This window comes from Netta rufina (assembly GCF_964035555.1).
Source record: "Netta rufina genome assembly, chromosome: 9".
Lineage (NCBI taxonomy): Eukaryota > Metazoa > Chordata > Aves > Anseriformes > Anatidae > Netta > Netta rufina.
In genome coordinates, this window is record NC_140132.1 from 24,879,331 (window position 1) to 24,899,534 (window position 20,204).

At 52.5% G+C, this 20,204-nt stretch overlaps 1 protein-coding gene across 1 annotated transcript in view; it reads right to left on the reverse strand.

Annotated features, from left to right (window-relative positions):
* LOC311212798 (schwannomin-interacting protein 1-like) overlaps positions 1 to 12,150 on the reverse strand; it is a 46,257-nt gene extending 34,107 nt beyond the window's left edge. Inside the window, 2 exon segments of the mRNA XM_084292420.1 lie at positions 2 to 396; positions 12,042 to 12,150. Coding sequence (XP_084148546.1) covers positions 2 to 396; positions 12,042 to 12,047 — 401 coding nt within the window. The 5' untranslated portion in view covers positions 12,048 to 12,150.
* Positions 12,151 to 20,204: the final 8,054 nt, after the last annotated feature.

Here is a 20,204-nt window from a genome sequence, read left to right on the forward strand (position 1 = left end):
GGGGGGCAGCGGCGGGGGGCGCTGGTGCGGCCGCGGCCGGGGGGCTCCGGGCTGGGGGGCGCCGGGGGGGGGGCGCTTCAAGGAGCCGGGGGAGCCGCTGCGGGGAGCGGGCGAGGAGCGGCGGAGGGCATCGGCGGAGCGGCAGGGAGGCGGCGGGGAGGGCAGGGAGCCCCCGTCCTCCTCCTCCTCCTCCTCCTCCTCTTCTTCTTCCTCTTCTTCCTCCTCCTCCTCCTCTTCCTCCTCCTCCGAGTCGCCCAGCGCCGCCAGGTCCAGGCTGCTGGGGGACGGCGAGGACTTGCAGTCGGAGCACGGCGTCACTTTGCTCGAGTTGGACTCGGAGCTGGAGCGGCTGCTGCCGGCGTCGCTCCCTAAATCCATGCCATCCTCGCGGGGGTCCTGCCGGGGAGAAGCGAGAGGCTCCGCGTCAGGGATGCCCGGCCCCGACCCGAGGCCACCGGGGTGGGGTGGGGGAGAAGGAAAGAAGCCGGGATTTGTTTTCTTTTTTTTTTTTTTTTTTTTTTTGGGGGGGGGGCGTGGGGGGAGGCTGCCCCCGAGCACCGGAGCCTCCGCCGAGCCGCCCCGACGCCGCCGCGGGGCGGCCGGGAGGCGGCGCCGGCCCCGCGATCGCAGCGCCCCCGGCGGCTGCCGGGCCCCGAGGGCGGCCGGGGAGGGGGTGAGGGAGGAGGACAGGAGCTTTCTTCCCCCTCCCCTTTTAAAAAAACAGCTCGAGGGGCCTCTGAACAGCCCTGCTCCAAAAGCAGGATCCTCCCCGTGTACGTTCGGGGGGGCTGAAGGGGTGTCCCACCCGCAGGTGCCCCCATCCCCATCCCGAAATCGGCACCGGGGAGCTGCGTCCTGCCGGGTGCTGGGTGACAGGGACACCAAACTTCTCACAGCCACAGGGGCTGGTGCAGGGAGAGCCGGCAGCCCGCCTTAATCGCGGTTTCAGTTCTAAAATTCGGTCATTCAATTGCATTTGGAGTTTGTTTTTTGACAGAAGGATGGGGACCTCAGTGAGACGCACATCCCTATGGCTGCACGGGGTTTTAAAAGGCCACCCTGCGTGGGATTGGGAAGGTAGTGCCTGACACCGATGTGTGTGACATGGGACAGACAAACAGGGCCAGGGTGGATGTCTGGCTTGGCGGAGCTGGTGGCAGTGCCCGCAGCTCCTTGTGCCAGCTCCGCGTGCCCTGCTCACACACACGGGGGCTGGCACAGCCCTGCTGGTTCTTCCGAGCAGCATAAAGGGAAGAGGGGAAGCAGGAGAACATCTGCAGCTGCTTAAGTCCCGTGACTTTTGAACTTGTTGCTGTGCAGCTACTCATCCCCAGCAGATGACAAACCTCTCCCGGAGCAGCCGGGGGAGGCGTTGGGCGATTGCCTTGCACAAAGCGGGGCCAACGCGGAGGTCCCGGGAGCATCGCCCACAGGCTGGTCCCAGAGCTTGCACTCACATACTTGGTTTTAGATGATGGGATTTAGATTTAGATGACAAATGCTGGGGGGAGCTTGCTGAGGTCAGGACACGTTATCAGTGGGCGAGCAGTGTCAGCATAGAGATCTCAGATCCATGTCTCCACAGCTCAGACACAGCCACCACCTCCCCTTTATTAGCGGCAATGATCTGCAACACAAGGAGGTGGCCGTGCTTAGGGGATTGTATGGGCTCGGCCGATTTTGGGGTCCTGTTGTTCTCCCATCTCTCTGGTGACAGGGGACAAGTGAGGCAGAGGTCCCAGAAATAGACACTGGCTGTGACAAACCTTCCCTGTGAGCTCTCCTGGGCAGATGGAAACACCTGCACCTGGTGGTGTGGGAGATCCTGGGTCCCAGACACAGCTCAGTGACCAGTGAAAGCTTGGTCACAAAGACAGGATCTCTCTGGACATCACCAGGTGCTATCCAGGCTCCAGCACAGAGTAAATCCTGGCACACTCCAGCTAACCGAGAGCAGCCGTGGCCAGGGCTGCTTCCCCCATCCCACCCCATCCTGCTTCCCTGCCCTGGCTGCTGGCACCTGCCGTGGGACCCATAAAATCAGTGACTGTGCAAAGTGCACTAGTAAAAATAATCCCAGTGAACGGCAGGAGGGAGCAAGAGTTAAGCCTCCATCCTGGAAATGGATCGCAGTGCAAAAATCTGTCCCAGTTGCACAGCTCTGTGGCTGGGGGGGTTGTGTTTGACATATTTTGTGGGGCGTATTTCTGTATTTGAGCGTATTTCTGTATTGCAAGGCGGGGGAGCAGCCTGATCGGTTCCAGTCTGGTAGTCACAGGCTGCGGAAAGCTTTATTTATAGGATCTCACGGCGCGCGTGATTGATTAGGAAGATTTCTTTTCTTTCCTGTGACAAGTGTAAGGCTAACATCGCGTGGAAGAGGAGGGAGCTCCCCTGCCGCAAGGCACACTGACTTTTCGGGGCACTGCCTGTCCAGGCAGGACTCTGTGGATGCTCACAGTCCTTTCTGTGGTCACCTGAGTTCCCTTTGCACTTCCAATGAATTCAGGTTTCATGCCAAAAAGTCACCACGGGCACAGCAATGTAAGGTGAACACCTCCAGCAGCCGCTGGAGTGTCCCAGGGACACCAAGCCCTTGGTAGAACCCCAGGTGTCTCATTCTAGATGAAACCAGCTAAGTATGGGTGAAAGGAGAAAAAAAACAAAACAAAACAAACAAACAAACAAAAAGAAAACAAAAACATGAGAGGAAGACGTGTCCGGTACCTGAAGAAAAGCAGCCCCTGACAAAATGGGGTCTCACCCTTTGGCTTATGGGGAACAGTTCCTTGTCCCCCGTCCCTGCCAACCCACACCCAGGCCTTCCTCAAGCATGGGCATTCCCTCTTTAGGTTAATCAGAACACATGTGCTTGATGATTGTCTAAGTTTCTCTTTTTTTTCTTTTTTTTCTTTTTTTTCCACTTTCTCTGCAGACAGATGCAGTTGTTTTACCCTTGTAAAGTAGGCCCTCTGCATTCCTAATTACAGATGGGGGCTATATTTCCACTTGACCCTTCAGAAGAAGCTGGTTATTGTTATTCACAACACACATGTAATTTCTTCTCCTTTACAAGCCTACATCAAATAAGTTGCTTCTCCAAAGCGATGAACGGCTTGAAATTCCTATGAATTTTAAGGGGTGGAGGGTGTGAACACAAGCCCTTGTAGATGAAAGAATGTGCTTTACAGTTATTTTATTCAGTGCAAAGGAGGTTTTAATACAAACAAGGCTGGTTGGGTTGATTCTGAAACAGAAATATATCACAAAAATAGAGTCCTTACTACTTCCCCTGAATGAATGCAGGGCCAATTTAAAAGGCAGCTTGCTTATTATCATAAGCTATTAAATTTACTTCATTTTACCGTTTTGGCACTATTCTTTCTCACGCTAACCTGCAGAAGCTGTTAGGGAGGGGAAGGAGGGAGGCAGGGACAGCGAAGGCCCAGGCAGCCCCTTGGGGCCTGTACGCCCAGACCCAGAGGCAGGAATGGCTCTGCAGCAGCTCTTTCTTTCACCTCAGCAATCCCCACCCCTCCCAAAGCTCCCAAACATTCACCTGACATCTTAGCCCAATGCTTTTGGATTGTGATTGCCTTAAATTTGGGCAGGGGCAGAGTTGCCCCTTGTTACCATGCAGGTGGGGCCTTGCCAGGGAAATGGCGCTGCCCTGCCCTGACAGGAATGCCCCGCTTCCTCTGAGCACCAGCAATTTTTGTATTTCCTTTCAAGAAAAAGGAAAAGGACTGTCCAGAGAGCAGTCCTGGTCATTCCTTAAAAACCCATCCAATTTCCAGCTCCGATGGAAAGCCAAGTGGCACTGTCCCACCCCTCCGGCCCCTTCCCACGGCTTGTTTGCACTGTTTCTGAGGGAAAAGCACCATGCTTGGTGCGCCGGGAGGAGCAGGCAGATACCATGGTGACAGACACCTTCCAGTACTGCGAAATCAAACAGGAACTCAGAAATCTGTGTTTTAAGGCCAAATTATATATAGGAGCAGCACATGCTTGACATCTGCTGCTGTTTCCTATTAGTGTCGTTTGCTTGATTAATCCCCCGCAGCCCACCCAGCACAGGGAGGTACCACTCGGGCTCTCTTTGAGGGATTCAGCAAACTCCTGCACAGGCCAGCCCTTCAGGACCTCCTGAGGTCCCACCACCAGCTAACAGGATCTGGGATTTGGGGCTTCATCCCCTGTGCTGCAGGGCTCCCAGCCCCGTGCCTGGTGGTGTTGGGCTCTGTCCTGTTTGTGCAGGGGATGCTCAGTCCCAGCTATGGCCAAGCTGGCAGCTCCAGATGATTTCCACAGACATCAGAGTAGGCACGGGAATGGAAAAGGTCAAATTTAAGGCTGAATGCTGCTGGGAAAGGAACATATCGTTCACACTGAAGTGATAGCTGCAACACATCTCCGGGTACATCCAGGAGAGAGGTGCCCTGCCCTCTGTCAGCTGCTCATGACCCCTCACAACTTCATGAACTTTCAGGAGCTCGAGCAGCCAAATGCCCTTGCATGCTGCTGACTCACCTCACCTGGTATAAGGTTACGTTGCATTTGGTATTTCAGACTTTTTTTTTTTTTTTTTCCTGTTTTACTACTGCTTATTCAATCACCAAAGGCCATCTCCTCTAGAAACCACCAATAACATGCTGCAGTCGGCTGAGCCCTACCACGTGCCACAGCCCCGACGATTTTGCTCGTCGAGGAGCACAGGGTTGCTGCATTACTTCACATTTCCTGGGCAGCCCCATGCCTTCCTGCAGCTCCGGTAACCACCCACCCACCTGCCTGCAACACCACAGCACAAAATAATGCTGTTCCCACTTAAAAATGAACAGCGTGTGGCATGGCACATGCCAGGCAGAGGACAGAGGCAGTGCACAGGGCACCTCGCTCCCGTGGCTGCAGGAAGCACCCGGGGATGTTTCCATCCAGGTTGGCAGGTTTAAACATTTAAATTTAGCAAATTAATCCTTTGCTTAATTTAGAGCAGGGATAAGGAGGGAGGGTTAACGAAGAAGAGGAAATCATGCCCCGCAGCTAGAGCCTAAGTGACTGCGGCCTTATTACAGCTCCTCTGCCAGCAGGAGGAGAGGTGGAGGGGAGGGAGAGCACGGAGCTGGCTCTACAGGCACCACCAGGCTGGTGGTACAGCCACACAACAGGCCCCCAGAGAGTATAAAAAATGGTGCCCAAGTGGTTTCCCTCTAAATAATGAGCTGCAGGCAGGAGGGTGAGCCAAAGCCAACTGCAGATTGACCAGGAAGATTTTGAAAGAGCCTCTCTTAAGTTTCTTATTTGACTCCTTTCTTATGCATCCCTGGCCAAGCCCAGTGGCAAATTCCCCTTCTCCCCTTTGGGGAATTCTCAAAAAGATAACGGTGGGGAAGGAAATAAAAAGGCACACCTCTGCTTTCAGAAGCACCTACCGCACCTTCCTGCTCCCAGTGGGTTATGAAGGAGGAAACGAGGGAGGAACAAATCCCCTTCAATTAAAATTACTTCTTGGCCATTTTAATAGGGCAGAAGAGAAAACTGCTGAAACCCCTGAGACTTGTCATTCAGGACGCCAAAGCGGCCAGTCACGATGACTAATTTTATTCCCAGCCAGTGGGAAATGTGCTGATACACACACCAGAGGTTTTATCACCGCTTCGGCAAGGCAGGGATTACCACCTGAATACAGTCAAAGTGAAATTATGCTGAAATCAGTAGAAAGCAAATACAGCATTAAAGGCAATTACCAAAAAAAATACCCTTCAAGGACTAAATGGGCTGCAATTACCTTATTAGCAGCCCAGTAGCAGTGCTGCCTCCAGAGTGCTCTGCTTGTGCCCTCTCCTCTGCAGGCGAGGAGCGTGGCTCTGCTGCCCCCTTCTCCTTCATCCTTTGGTGTGATGCCCACCTCCCACTGCCCACTCCAGCCCTGCCCATCGCCTGGAGGTGACACCCCGTGACACCTCCACTGTCCCCAGGGCTGGCACACAGCACCTGGGGGCCTGGGGAGCCGGGATGGGTGATTCAGATGTGCCTGATACCTTGGAAAACATGATCTCTCCTCTTCCTCCTCTTCTTCCTCCTCATGCAACGGAGCCAGGACTGTGCCTGCTGTCACATATTTTTCCAGCAAGGACACATTGCCAGGGTTAATGGAAACTCGGTGAGGTTGTGAATTCCCCTTTCCTCTGTTTTTCCTCCTGCTGGGGCTGTTTCCCCCGGTCTGGGCAGTCACAAGGAGCCAGCAGAGCACTCAGAGCAAATGCACTCGGTAAGCACAAAGCGAGGTCAGGAGGGATCCCCCTTATCTCCGCAAGGACCTCTGGAATTCGGTGTAATCACCAAGGCCGTGGAAAAAAAATGCCATTTCCTAAACTGGTTTCGCAGGCACGTTGGTAAGGAATGCAGCTGAGGAAATAGCTGAAATAGTTCTGCATGACTCCACAGCAGCACCGCCACATCTTGATATTTCTGGAGTCGCCCTAAACCTATTAACTCACGAATCCCAGCATGCGCGGAGGAGGTTACTTAGTGCCGAAGGTCAGCGCTGTGACAAAACCCACCCTGCCCTGCTCCTCTCTGCGCATGGGGAGCAGAGGGCAGGGGAACGGGGAGGAACCGGCCCCTTAATGATGTGTGGGCGAGGAGCTGAAGCTGCTGCCTCCATCAGCTCTGCTGGTCACAAAGGTCACAAAGCTGGGGGCTGGTGGTGTTGCGGAGGAGAGTGCTCAGGTCCCTCGGCTGCCTCCAGCCCAGCTGGCTAAGCTCAAGGACACAACGTTGGGAGCAGGAGCCAGCACCTGGGAATTTCTTCTGAGGTGTCCTTCTGGCTGACGGGAGGTTGCACTCCTCGGGCAGAACGAGGCGAGATGCTTGGAGAACTCACCCACTGATGGATGCAGGCCGCAGTTTGAGGAAAAAAAGTTTAGGATATTCCCGAGGCTGTCAGGCACTGCTGGTGAGCTCAGCCCAGGGAGCACCCCTGCTCTGAACCTACCACCGCTGCTGATTCCCAGCGTGTGGCCAAGGGCAGTTACCTTTTGTTACTCCTTTGCCTCTGTGTCTTTACACGCCGGCGTACATTTCGATGCAGTTCAGGCTCACAGGGGCACAGCCTGCTGCTTTGCTTTCCTCTGATGATTTATGATGTGCTTCGTGCAGCCTGCTGGAGCAGCGCGTGGGCACGGCAGCTCCACGGGCAGCCCGAGCTGTTCCTTGCAGCGCCTGCCCGGTGCCCACTGCCCCCAAATTGCTTTCCAAAATCTGTGGGACAGCTCAAAACCTCTCCCTCCTTCATCCCGGGGGTCCCAGGGGACTAATAACCACCCTGCAAATGCAGCAGGGCCACGCCAGCTTTATCTACCATCGGCGTGCAGCTGCCCGCAGGCTGCCTGCCAGCCTTGGACCTGCCGGGGACTGCAGAGCGTACCGGAGAGCCAAGGGCCAGGGACGGCTGATTTACCACATTAGGAATCCGCTCAGCCCTCTCCGGGAAGTATTTTGTTACCAATCTGTATTCCAAATAAGGAACAAAACTTCAAAAAAAGCCAAAAAAAAACCCCATCATGGTACAAAAAAAAAAACAACAAGGAAAATAAAATATGTAACTACAGCACATGTAGCTGCGAGGAAACAAAACCTCTTCCCTGATGATGAATTATCCTTCGCTTGCAACAGATGCAGCTCTTTATATTTGTTTTCTGCATAAATCTACATATTAGCCTGAAAGCAACTGTATGTGCTTTGTCTTGCCTTGGTTACATCAGTCACTGCTCTTTTTAGCTGATTGCCTTCGAGTGCTGGGCTGGGGCCTCCAAGTGCAGCTTCGCTCCTGAAAATGGCCCTGCTTTGGAGCTTTTCCAGCACCAAAAGTGCCTGGTGCTTCTGCAGGGGCTGTGCCATGCCATGGTGTGCCCCATGCTGAGCTCTGTGTGCCCGGAGCTGCCTCCCTGCTGTGCAGGTGTGGGAATGGCCAAGGTCTGCTTCTGCGATGTCCTTTACTTGCTATCTATAATTTATCACCATTGTTTAATAATTTGTAGCCCTTGGAAACTCCTGCCGCATCCCCGAGCCTGTTGCAGGTGGCTGTGGACAAACAGGGGGTGAACATTTCCATTCCAGCCCCAAAACCCTCACCCAGAAACGCTCAGCGTGAGGCTGCAGGGACATGGGGACACTGCTGGGGATCCTCCGCCTGCTTTCTGGCCCAGGGCAAGCAGTGCCCAAAGACACAGTGCCCAGGAGCATCTCTGTCAGTGCAGGGCAGCTGGAGGGGCTGCAGCAGCCCTCCCTGCTGGGTGCCCGTGCCACAAGGGAGGCAGCAGCGGGAGCGTGGTGGGGGCCGGATTTTCTCTGCAGCCTCCTGGAAAAGGGAAAAGTGCAGGTACCGAATACAATTACGTTATTGAACAGCGAGCACAATTTTTTCAGCTTTCCATAATCACATTTAGTGCTATTGGGGTCAAGTGAAATTATTGTTAATTGTTTTTACAAAATGCATCCTGATGAATTTGTTTTTCTCTGTAGGATCGTAACTCTCGGGGAGAATCATTTTCCTCTCCTCGAGAAGCCTTACTTAACATCCGCGTGCTCCAAATTGAAGTGACGAAGCAAGCAAACGATTACTGCAGCACCTCGTTAACGGGAGCAGACTCATCCTAAAGCCATACCCTGGGAGGAAAGCCCTCCTGGCTGCGCTGCTCTCCGGGACACCCCCTGTGCTCTCCAGGGGCACCGCACAGAGGCCGGGTGCTGCGGGCAGAGCCAGCTGCCACCTCTGTCCCCACAGCCTGAACTTCCGTGGCTTTCAGGGACTGAAAAATATGCTTTTATTAGTGGTGGTGGTGTGTTTTTTTTTTTTTTTCCACATGGCAAATCGGGAGTTGAAAAGACCTGCAGAGCCGTGTCTGAGCTCTCTTGTTGCCCAAGCTGCGGGTCAGGCGTGCGCTCAAATCAGCGCACAAATGCCAGAGCAGGACAGCAAAAAATAGAAAGCAAATTGCCATGACCTATTACCGCAGAGAAAAGGTCTATTTCTAATCCATGCGCTATTTCAACAGAGGTATTTCCAGCTAATCTCCGACAGTAACCCACTTAGGCAAAGCTTCGTGCAAAAGCAGCATCACTGCCAGCTGCCGACTGCTCCTCAGCAGCAGCAGGATGGAGCGGCGCCCACCCGGGCTGTCACGGAGCAACAGCACGGCAAATATTTCACGGCTGAGTTACCGGTGGGCACGGATAATATCCAGGATTTCGGGCTGCAGACCTGGCAGGCAGCAGGGTGGGCAAGCAGATCCCCTCCAGCTCTAGGTAAAGCATGGGACGAAGCCTGGTGAGGCACAGGGAGGACAAGCAGTGTTCAGGAGGGGCTGGCAGGGATGCGAGCCCCCAAACCCCTCGTGGCGAGCAGGCAGGACCACTGGCACCTGGAGAGCCTGGCTGCAAAGAGGATAACTGTCAGCATAAGCTCCTGGCGTTCCCAGCCCTGAGCCTGCGACATGGTGGAGGAGAAAAGCTCGCAGAGTGATGGAGAGAGATGTCACCGCTGGCGGCGCCGCTCCCTGATCCAATTCCCAGCAAGGCTTCGAGCCGCAGACTGAAAAACGAGGCGGAGGATTTGGGCTCGGCAAGGCAGCAGTGCAGAGCAGCACGCGTGTGTGCAGCAAACACCTGGAGAAACATCAGAAGTGGTTTGCAGCTCTTGGTGGCCTGTGCCCAAAAATTTCAGGTGGTGCCGTTGGGGTGACACCACGTCCAAGACGAGCAGCAGACAGGGTGCGGCTTCGTGCTCCTACGGGTACTCCAAGACAACATCTTGAATAAACCAACTGTGCCTGTTTAAATGCTTTAATCATCAACACACCTGGTGTGGCAGCTCCGTTACAGGAGTGATAGATGGGAGCCAGCTCCTGGGAGCTCTGTTTGTTTTGCAGAAGCCTTGCGAGGCACAAACTCCATCCTCAGCTGTTCCCGAGCCGCAAGGTAGGCGGCTTGGGTATTTTTGGCTGTGCTGCAAGAAAGCGGGGTATCAACACCCGCATTGCTCCATGGTTAGTGCAGCTAGGGCACGAGGTCCCTCGCAGTGCTATAAAGCCTGGTCCTACCGTCTCTGGAAGAAAATCCTGGAGCTGACTTTCCATGGCCTACACAAAATGGGTACTGAGGAGGTAAAATAGAGCCTCAGGAGCGGGGAAGGCACTGAATGAGCCAAAGAAAGGAGGAAGCAGAGGGGACAGGGCTGCTGTGCTGTGCTCTGCCCCGCTGCTGACCCAGTGCTTGAGGTGTTCCCACTGACACGGGAACCCAGCAGCACAGAAAGTGAGTAATCCTCTTAGCAGCCCCGCGCTGCCCGCGCTGCGCTCCAATTAGCGCCGGCAGCTCAGCCTCGCTGGGGGTTTATTAATTACGGGAGGAAGCGGGGATTGAGGGAGCTTAGCGCATGGCTGCTGGGGCTGGGAGAAAGGAGGGGTCCTAAAATAACCCAGGGCCCTCAAATAACCCAGAGGAGAAAACGCCTTGGCAGCAGAACTGAGTCAGCACAGCTCCCAGCACCGCTGCTCGCGCTGTCCCACTCTCCTTCTGCCCCCAAATCTGAGTCCCTTCCCTGGTCATCATGTACCACGCTCCACAAAGTACCCCCCAAGCGCTGCTTCTGCTCCATCAGGACATTTCAATTGGAAGTGGCATTTTTCATGTCTCCAGCTTGGTATTTCTCAATGGTTTTCACACCGTGGAAAGGCGAGAAGCTTCCCCTGGGCAGGCGTGCACAGGAGGAGCAGGGAGGAGCTGTGGGGTTTGTCCTCCTGCCCCGATCACAGCCCTGCAGCACCCACACCCCAGCTCCAGCCAGGGCAGCTCCCATCCCACCCCTGGCCCGGGCAGCGTGAGCATTTGCCATCCTTAGGAAACTCATTAAGAAGTTTTAGCGCACTTCACAGCTCTCCCATTTAACAGAGAAAGCCCATAAATACTGAGAGCATACTCAGGATAAAAGGCAGCGGTGAGGTTAAGCAGGGGATCGCTTTGGTAGGCACAAACGCCACTTTCTGCTGTGCTGCCAGACAAAATTGTGCACGTCTCCAAAGGGACACGGTGCTTAGAATAAATGGGAAGGTCGCTGGGAACTGCAGGCCGCCTCTTTGTGCGCCTCCCTTTTTCTGTTTTAAGGCAGCTTGGGAGAGAAGAAGCCACAAACAGCCAAGGAAGTGCAACTCTGCCCCCAGACAGACCTCACCGCACGGCTGGGACATGCAGCCCCTCCGGGACACTGAAGGCAAAACCTCATTTTACATTTAAGAGCCCTTAGCACTGATACCCCGCTGAAAGGAGATGAATCACACCTTGAAGTCAAAATCTGTTGGAAGCAGACCCAGGTGGGGTGCCCAGCACCCCCAGTGCTTGCCTGGGAGCCCCCTTTCCTGGGCAGGACTCGTTGCTCAACCCCTCGCCCCCTGGTTTCTCCTCTGCCCTCACTTCTCCCTGCTTCCACTGACGTGCTGGGCACACGCAGAACCTGTCACAATGAGGTACCCAAGCACCAAAAGTCTCCTGCGAGGCAGTGAGATGCCCAAAGGGTCTCCCTCACACTCACAGATGACCACAACTCAAAAGCTGAGCTGGAGTTAATTTGCTGCACGCAGCCTCGGCTGCCAGACACAGAGGCTGGTTGCAGGCCGCGTGTCCTTGATGGACCCGTTATGAAATAAAGCCCATGTAAAATTTATCAGTAGACCAGATGAGGTTAAAAATATCACCTTAGGCTGAGTTCGGCTCTCCCTCGAGGCCCTGGCAGGTTTGCCTGAATACCTCTCTGTGGGAGCAGTGCCTTCACATGGGGCAAAGGTTTTTGCACCCACACCCTCTGTATAACAAACGGGCTCCTGTCCCGACTTTGCTGACCCCTCCCGGCTTACAGCGCTATTTGGACCCAGGCATTCAGACCATTTGCACGTTATTTACAGGATTCGTCTCCCCAACTACATTTCTAGCAGAAGAGAAGGAGCAGCGGGAATGCAGAGGCATCTGCCAGGCAGGGTACTCACGTGCATCTTCCAAAGCAGCCCTCCTCCTTCAAGCCATTTTCGGAGAAATCCCAGTCTCTCGCCGGCCGCCTACGGCATCGCTGCCTCCTCGCCCTGCCCGTTCCCACGGGACCTGGGCTCCAAAGCAGCCCTTAATGCATTTGGCACCGAGATGCAGCCTTAACTCTTCCCAGCAGTTGTGGGGGGACTCCACGGTGAGCCCCCGTGGGGGCTTTGCTCCTCGGCAGCCTGTGGACGGAGGGAGCTCGCTGGGCAGTGCCGGAGAGCACGAGCCGAGCCTCCCAAATCCAGCCCTGTTACGTTCACCGACCTTGCAAGGAAAATCCTGTCTCGTCTGAATTATTCATAATACTTTCTGTTCTGCCAGCCCCGGCATACGGTTTGAATCATTAATATGTCATGACTTTTCATCTTCTCGTCTTTTATCTTCTCTCCTCCACGACCCCCTTCTTTAAAAATAACTCAGCCCTGGGTATATTAATTAGCATTAATCTGATCCACCTAATAGAAAACCCGTCCCCGTCCCGACGCACGTCCTTCCTTGTGGGAAATACCACTTTAACAGCTCCGCGAGCAGGGACTGCGCTGGCTGGTTCTATCTAAAGCAGTGCAAAACATGTTTGGATTTCACTCTTTTGGCAGCACTTCCCGAGCCTGCAAGCCGCTCTGGTGATGGAAAGCAGGGTAGGCTTCCAGGAGAATAAAGGGAGGACAAGGTAGCTGTGCCGGGTGCTGCAGAGCAGCTTGTTTGCCTCCTTTTAAGCAGAGCTGGTGGCAAATCACAGACCCAACGTTCAAAGGCATGGAAAAGAGGGGTGCCGGGGCTGGCTGTGCTCCACAGGGGTGTCCCTGCTGCTCACACCAGGAGCTGCCCACAAGGTTTTCCCCAGTGATTTACTCCTATCCCGGGAAGAGATTGTGTTTTGGGATGAGCAGAACAGCCCCGAGGATGCTCACCGCTCCAGCATGGGTCCCAGGCCAGGCTTGCAGGAGCAACTGAGTGCTGTCCCCTCAGTCAGGAGGCTTGGCTGTCCCCACTTATTAAATTAAAGCCAGATCCAGCAATTAGCGTGCCAACGGGGGGCTGCTGCTTCCCGCAGCTCTCGCTGATCGGGTCCGGGCAGGCAGATCGGGATCGCCAGTCCCGTTCTCTGAAGAGCTAAAAGGCATCTCAGCTGCAGGGAGCTCCTGCCAATAAAAGCACAGCCCGGCATCCCTGCTTTCATTCTTCCTTAAATTATTTTCTGTGCTTAGCAAGGAGCCTGGGCTGGGTGTACGGGAGGAGGCTGGGCTCTGCCTGGCCCCCAGTGCCCCGTGCTGGCTGCTGCAGCTCCGGGTGAGGAGAGATGGGGATGGATGCACTCACCCCTTCCACTCCCATTCCCTGCTTTATCCATTTTACACAGCAGCCACACCTGGCTTCGTAAGAGAAATGCATTGGGAACCTGAGCTATTCAGCACGATGCCCCTAAGGTGGGTCTGAGGTTAATCATTCATTTCTGCCAGCTGGGATGAGGGCTTTTCATTCAGTTCATTTCAGAAGAGAGGAAGAAGAAATGCAGCTGTCTCAGAACAAATCTCAAAAATCAGCCTATCCTGGGGAGCCTGAGCAACACGCAGAAGTCAGCGGGACAGGTCTTGGTGTGCTGCAGTTTTTTATTTTTTTAAAAAGAAGATTCAAATACTGTAAATATTTACAAAAATGTCCAAGGAAGCTGAAAGTGCAAGCGCACACTTTGAGGCAGCCTCGAGCAGCAACCAAAGCCCTGATCCAAAGCTCTGGGAAAATGTTGCTCAGATGTCAGTGGGCTCTCAGCAATCACTGGTTGTGAACCAGGAGGCAATTTCCAACCGCAGGGCTGGGAGCTGCTCCCGATTTCCATCCGGCGATGGAAGGGGACGCACGGAGGAGCCGGGCCCTGCCCGCCGGCCACGTGCACTTCGGGAAATGTTTCTCCTGCTCCTGACCTTTCGTCCCCTTGGCTGGGAAGGAACAGTTTGTGCCTGACTCACTTGGTGCTCTGAGGGAAAATTAATGAATGGCTCATAATGTGCCACAAGCTCAGCACACAAATAGGATAAAACACGCAGCGTTTTGTTGCCTGACCTGCTGTATTTGAGCCCGAGAAGTGACAAAGCCTTGCAGGGCTCCACATGTCAGAGGTGCCTCCGAGGAAGCTCATTTCCAGGCCTCGAAACACAGCCCCCTGTGGTGGGACCTCATCAAAAACGGACCAAAAATGGATGAGCCTCACACCAGAACAGCCAGCAGCTCCTCAGCTGAGCATGGCACGTCCCCAGCACCACAGGGGACACGGAGCATTAAACACACAGGGCAAAGCCCGGGGGCTGCCCTGCCGGGGCACTGGGTGCTGCCCGCACCCCTGGGTGCCCCCGTCCACCCACTTTGGGAAATGCAAGCCCAGACCCCATGCCATCGCTCAGGGGCTGATCGCCGAAGGAAACCTGCATCATATTTCAGGTTCCTTTAATCCAAAGGCTCCGCTAAATTGACCTGGCATAAATTGATAGCGTGGCCGGCTTGCCCTGAAGGAATCCGCATGCATATTTCATCCAGTCACCTTTAAAAGTGCTGAGGTGGCAGTGCCGGCACGGCCCAAAAGACAAAATTTCTGCTCTTGCTGCCTCCCCAGCCTCCCCGTCACACGTGGCCCAGGCGGCAGCCACCGGCTACCCAAAGTTCACAGGTTTCACGCAGTTCCTTCTGTTTTAATTAAATCCCACTGACATTTTTATTTACCGAAAATGTTGCCATTTCAGTCTGCTCTCCCAGCTCACGCCTAGCTGTGTAATTAGGACCAGTCATTACGCCTCTCCCCGGAGTTTTTGATGTTAGCAGGTTTCCTCATCCACTCCAGGCTTTCAGAATCCAGTCATAATAATTTTGTAATGAAAGATGCACAATTCACTCATAATGCTTAGGTCAGTGCTTGTCTGTGTCCGACCTTTCTCGTGCCTCTGTGTTTTATTTCCTTGTTACAAGCGCATCATGACATTTAATTGGCAGGTAGGTAGCAGAGCAGGTTAAAATGCATTAGCATTTATTGCAGTCTCTGTTTGCCTGCTTCCATTTATTCCGGGCTTGCTGTAACTCACCACCCAGGGGCAGGCTGGCTGTGGAGCCTTTCAAATTTGCCCAGTGAAGGTGTGTGTGTGAACATGCAACCTCACCTCCAGCTACATAGAGCCCAAAAGTGCAGCCTACATCCAGGATACGAAGCCTTCCGATGTGTTCCCACGCTGCCTGGCCACCTGCAGGAGCTGAAAGGTTTTCGGGTCACCAATAGACAGTGACCCTGTGCTTTGGGGGTGCTTGGTGCCATGCTGCTGTCCCCAACGCACCGTAAGGGTGGCTGTGAGGGATAGGCTACGGCCACCTCCTCCACCATGGAGGTGACAAGAGCCTGCCTACATCATGCACAGTGCTGGCTGGGGGTTAAAAAGGAGAAAAAGAAAGGAAGAAAGATGCAGGGACAAGCTCTGGAGGCTGCTCAGAGGCACTGGGCAGAGCCAGGGGTTTCCAGCCCACTCCATCCCTGCTCTGTGGCACCGCCAAGCCCCCACATGCATCCCTCTGGGCAGACGAAGTCAGGCATCCTGCTAAGGCTCTGACCAGGGGCTGTCCCCAAAAAATGCAACCCTCTGCTAGCAACCCCACCTGTCTGATAGCAGGAGAAGTGCTGAGGGCACCCGGCATGCTGAATACAGATGCGCTGGGGTTAAGCGTTTCCAGGCCCAGGAAGATTTAACGTGTAAAGCCATGTCTTCTTTCTCTGAGCTGTACTCCAGCTGTTTTCAGAATGTCCGTGTCACTTCATTTTCGTGTCTTTGTGTTGCTTGGGGCTTTGAAATATCTTCTTTGCCAGCAGAAGCCGAGCTTACAGTAAGCCACCTCTATCAGCCCTCCCGAATTAACGCCGAGCACTCCCAGCTCACATTTCCTTCATCAAAGGAGACGTTTGAGGAAGATCCCAATAATTCTTTGTCCTTTGTAACAGCATTAGGATGTAAAAGTATTAAAGGGCAATTCCATGCTAGCTGGTATGTAAACTGCTGTAATTTGAATTTATGAATCAAGTCCACTCCCACCACGGCTGAGTGGTGGTACCTCACACTGTGAAGTGCCCGGGCTCATCTGCTTAGGATTTCTCCTGGCCCACGGTCAGGTTTTCTGGTCCTGGTCCAGCAGTGTTAAAAATTAACAAGAAAACTGCTTTCCAAAAGCCAAATTGCCGTGCTCTATTCCCTGCCTGAAGATTTCTAGAGAGCGTTTGCTGTGCAGGACGGTGGGTGTCTCCTTTCCCTCAGCTGCACGTGGTTTGAGTTGTTGGTGCTCACACAGCGCTGGCACCCAGACCCTGCCCTACGTGTAACAACCTGGCCGAGCAAGAAAAGAAATCCCAAACCAAACCAAGCCAAGATTCCTCGAAGGTTTTAAGAAAGGGTGGGGATAAAGCCATCCAGGAGAGAATTTTTCATTTTCAAGGATCAAAATGTATCCCAATCAAAGAGAAATAAGCTACACTAAAAAAAAAAAAAAACCCACAACACATAATTTGGCATTCTAGGTCCATCTGCTGTTGAAAATATGCAAATATCATGAAAATAGTCTGGCTACAAAGTGTCTCCAGCACAGACAGCTAGTGGGAAGCCCCACCAAGCAAAGCAAGAGTGAGAGCCACGCTCAAGGAGCCAACAGGAAAAAAATGGGGTGAAAGGATCTTAAAAACGTTAAAAAGAAAGAAGTAAAAGTCAGAATAGATGTGGGATGGTGGTGGTAAAGAAGGTAAAGACTGGGAGAGAAATCCCCAAATAAAATAAGAATGAAAATAAAGGGACCTGTCTGAGGTTCCTTTAGGCCTGCAGTGCTGCTTGAAAAAAATATTAAAGCAAAAGTAAGATCATTAATTATTAAATGGTGGGAGAATTAAAAATTGAAAGAAACGTTAGATAATTTAAAAAATAAAACAGAGCCGCACTGCACAGGGTGTTGAGAGGGATGCTGGGCTCTGAAAAAGCAGGAAGAAACGCTTCAGATCGGTAAATAATTGATGTTATGTTTAATTTATTCATATTTCTTTACTTTGCTAATGTTCCAGGGAGAGAAGCAGGACCCCAAGGATGGGGCGGGTTCGTAGCCGTCATGTCCCTTGCACAGACGGGGATGCTGAGGGGTCCCTCCCTGTCTGCCACCACCCTGCCAGGCACACGTTGGGCAGCCCAAGGGCACCCTGAGGAGCTCAGCCTCCTCCGACACTCAGCTCTTTTGCCATTGCACTTTTGGGGCTGGTTTTTGTTTGTTTGTTAGCGTTTGAGCCCCGCATTGGGCCAGTGCCCCAGCCCAGCTGAGCATCACACAGCTATTTTTGGCCAGGGGATGCAATGTAGAGGACAGGAAGGTCCCAGCACCCCATCAATTACCCTTTTGGCTCACTAAAGCTCTCCAAGGGCTGCCAAAATCGGCTTTTTTGTTCTCTTCTTCAGATACAACTGCAGAGAGAGCCACCACTGCCCATTAATTCCTGGTTTTCTCCCTGAACTTTTTATAACTGTCTCCTCTTAGTTGGGGGAGTAACGTATTTCCCTCAGACACACATAATAGGCATAATCAGCAAAGCCCTGTCTTCCCATCCCCTAATTTGCAATGTGATATGATGGCACTTTTTGGCAATAACCGAAGTGATCTATGGTCACGAGGATACAGTCCTCGGGTAGAGGCAGATTTATGGTTCTGGCTATAACAGATATTTTACCCCTCAGCAGCAATAAAGGCATGGCTGAAAGCTCTACAAAATCAAAATAAATGCAGAGAATGAGGAAGCTTGTCAGGTAATAACAGGAGTTCTTTAAATCAATGGCAAGTTTAAGGGAAAGGTGACTGAAGTTTCAGAGCGAGTGCTGCACAAGCCCAGGAGCGCTGCACGATTACTGCCAGCAATGCAGACTTTCACCCTGTCCACCTGTGTTTAATGCTACGTCTGTTTTATAGGGAGGTTAAGCTTAATTAAAATGCTTTTATAGATAACATTATACGGTTTTGTGGATCGTTATTTACTCCGTGGCAAACAAATACCAACTGCTGAATTGCACGCTTGGTGTGAGCAGTGAAGTATCTGGCCCAAACGCCACTCCTGTGAATAACCCCACGTTGGGTTACACTAAAACAAAGCAGAGAAATCCAACAGCAAGGGCTGATGTGCATGTGCCTCCAGCTGAACAAACACACAGTTTTATTGCTGCGCCATGGTTCTCCCCATCTGCCATCCCTTCTGAGTTTTCATTTCTCTCTCCGCCCTTCCCACAGCTCCCGCACGACACAAGAATTGGAAAAAATGTGTCATGTCATCGGCTGCACGGAGCCAGGAGCCCCTGCTGGAAGGTTTGAGGGCTCGAGGCGACCTGGTGAGACAATGATAACAAACTTCATCCATCCACCAAAATGAAGGAAAACAATAGAGAAATACAACACGACGCTAAGCTCCTGCTGAACTAGCCTTAGCTGATCAGTGAGTAACGGTGATGTTCTTGCTATCATCATTAATATAAACATTAATGACCAATTTAAGCCAGTCACACAGTTCCTTTTGTGCTCAGCAGGAGGAGGTGACCCATCCCACCCCACTGGTGCCCACCTGAGGGGAACAAAGCCCTCTGGAGCAGTGTCTGCCCTGCCCATGGCCTGAAACATTGCCTGACACCCGGTGTCTCAGCTAAATCCAAGTGAGACGAACACCATGACATCGAGGTAATTTTTCCCTCCTGTTAGTTTAGCATCAGTACTCAATGGTGCCCTAAATTGGTGGGTTTGGTCCCTCCTTTCAACAGGCAAAGACGGGCACCAAGCAGAGAGAGGACTCCCTCAGAAACCCTCCAACAAAACCTCCCACGTTAGCTCCTGGCAAGACCTCAGGCCCTATTTGCCTCTCTGCACCTGCCCACAGGAACAGTATTTGTATGGGCAAAGTCTCAAAGAGGGACGTTAACATAAAAATATGGTTTTGTGCTCCTCAGAGCATTCACCCAAATTTAAAGTACTTACTGTGGTGCTGGGATGTGCAAGACCACAACCTCACCATCAGACACAGCAGCACCGCTGGCTGGGGACCTCGTTCCCTCTGCCCAGCCCTCAGTGCGCTCACCTAACGAGCTGTGCTTTGTCAAGAAACGTGTCCAGGCCTTCCTGTTGTTGCTGCCTGTGTTGCAGCACTGGTGCTGGTTATTGAAGGGCAGCACACATTTGTTTCCCTCGACAGGAACGGGTGAGGGCCATCAGGAAGAGGAACCAGAGCGCGAGCAGCTGGCGCGCGCCTAACGATGCATTGTTGCGCTGTTAACACAAAGCTGTTACATGCCTTGATAAACATGTAACAGGCCTCACGGAATTAAAAGAAAATTAAAACGTAAATGTTTACACAAGATCTATTTCCCCTCTTGTTTTTAAGCACTCGTTCACCTGCCTGGCAGCCGGTGTTGCCTTGATGCTCCCAGTGGATGAGCCAAGGCTGCCCTGAGCCGATTCAGAGCGGTACAATTACACCAAAACCTTCAGAAAATTATCTACCCTGCTTCAGGTATCACTTCTTACCATAATTACCATTTTAATTCAGCTCTTTAGCCAATTTTTAAAAGACGCCAACACAACGTTGCTGTCTTATGTTTGTAATAGCAAATGCCCTGCTTATGAAAGACTTATTTTCCACCTGGTTGATTTTTCTTACAATTTTATGTAAAGAAAATCCATCTAATTTCAACTGCCGTGGTACTCCAACAGCAGCTGCCCATAACCTTCCCTGTAGCACCCAGCAGGGCTGCTTTCCTACAGAGCTGCACCAGTGCACGTGCACGGGGTAGTTGTGAGGGGAAAGGGCAGAAAGTAGAGATTTTAACTCTAGGTTGTTGGCCAAAACCACTACAAATCAAATAGAATTTGAAAAAAAAAAAATAAAACCCACCAAACTATGGCCACCACAAAAACTTCTGATTTTTTTTTTTTTGTTATTTAAAAATTTCTTTATCACTGCACAAAAAAAAAAAAAAAAAAAAGCCATTTTACAAACACTTCATTGGAAAAGTATTTGGAGGATTTGTATCAATGCTTGCATAAGTTTTAATGGAAAGAGGGAAAAGTTCAGCAACCGCTTG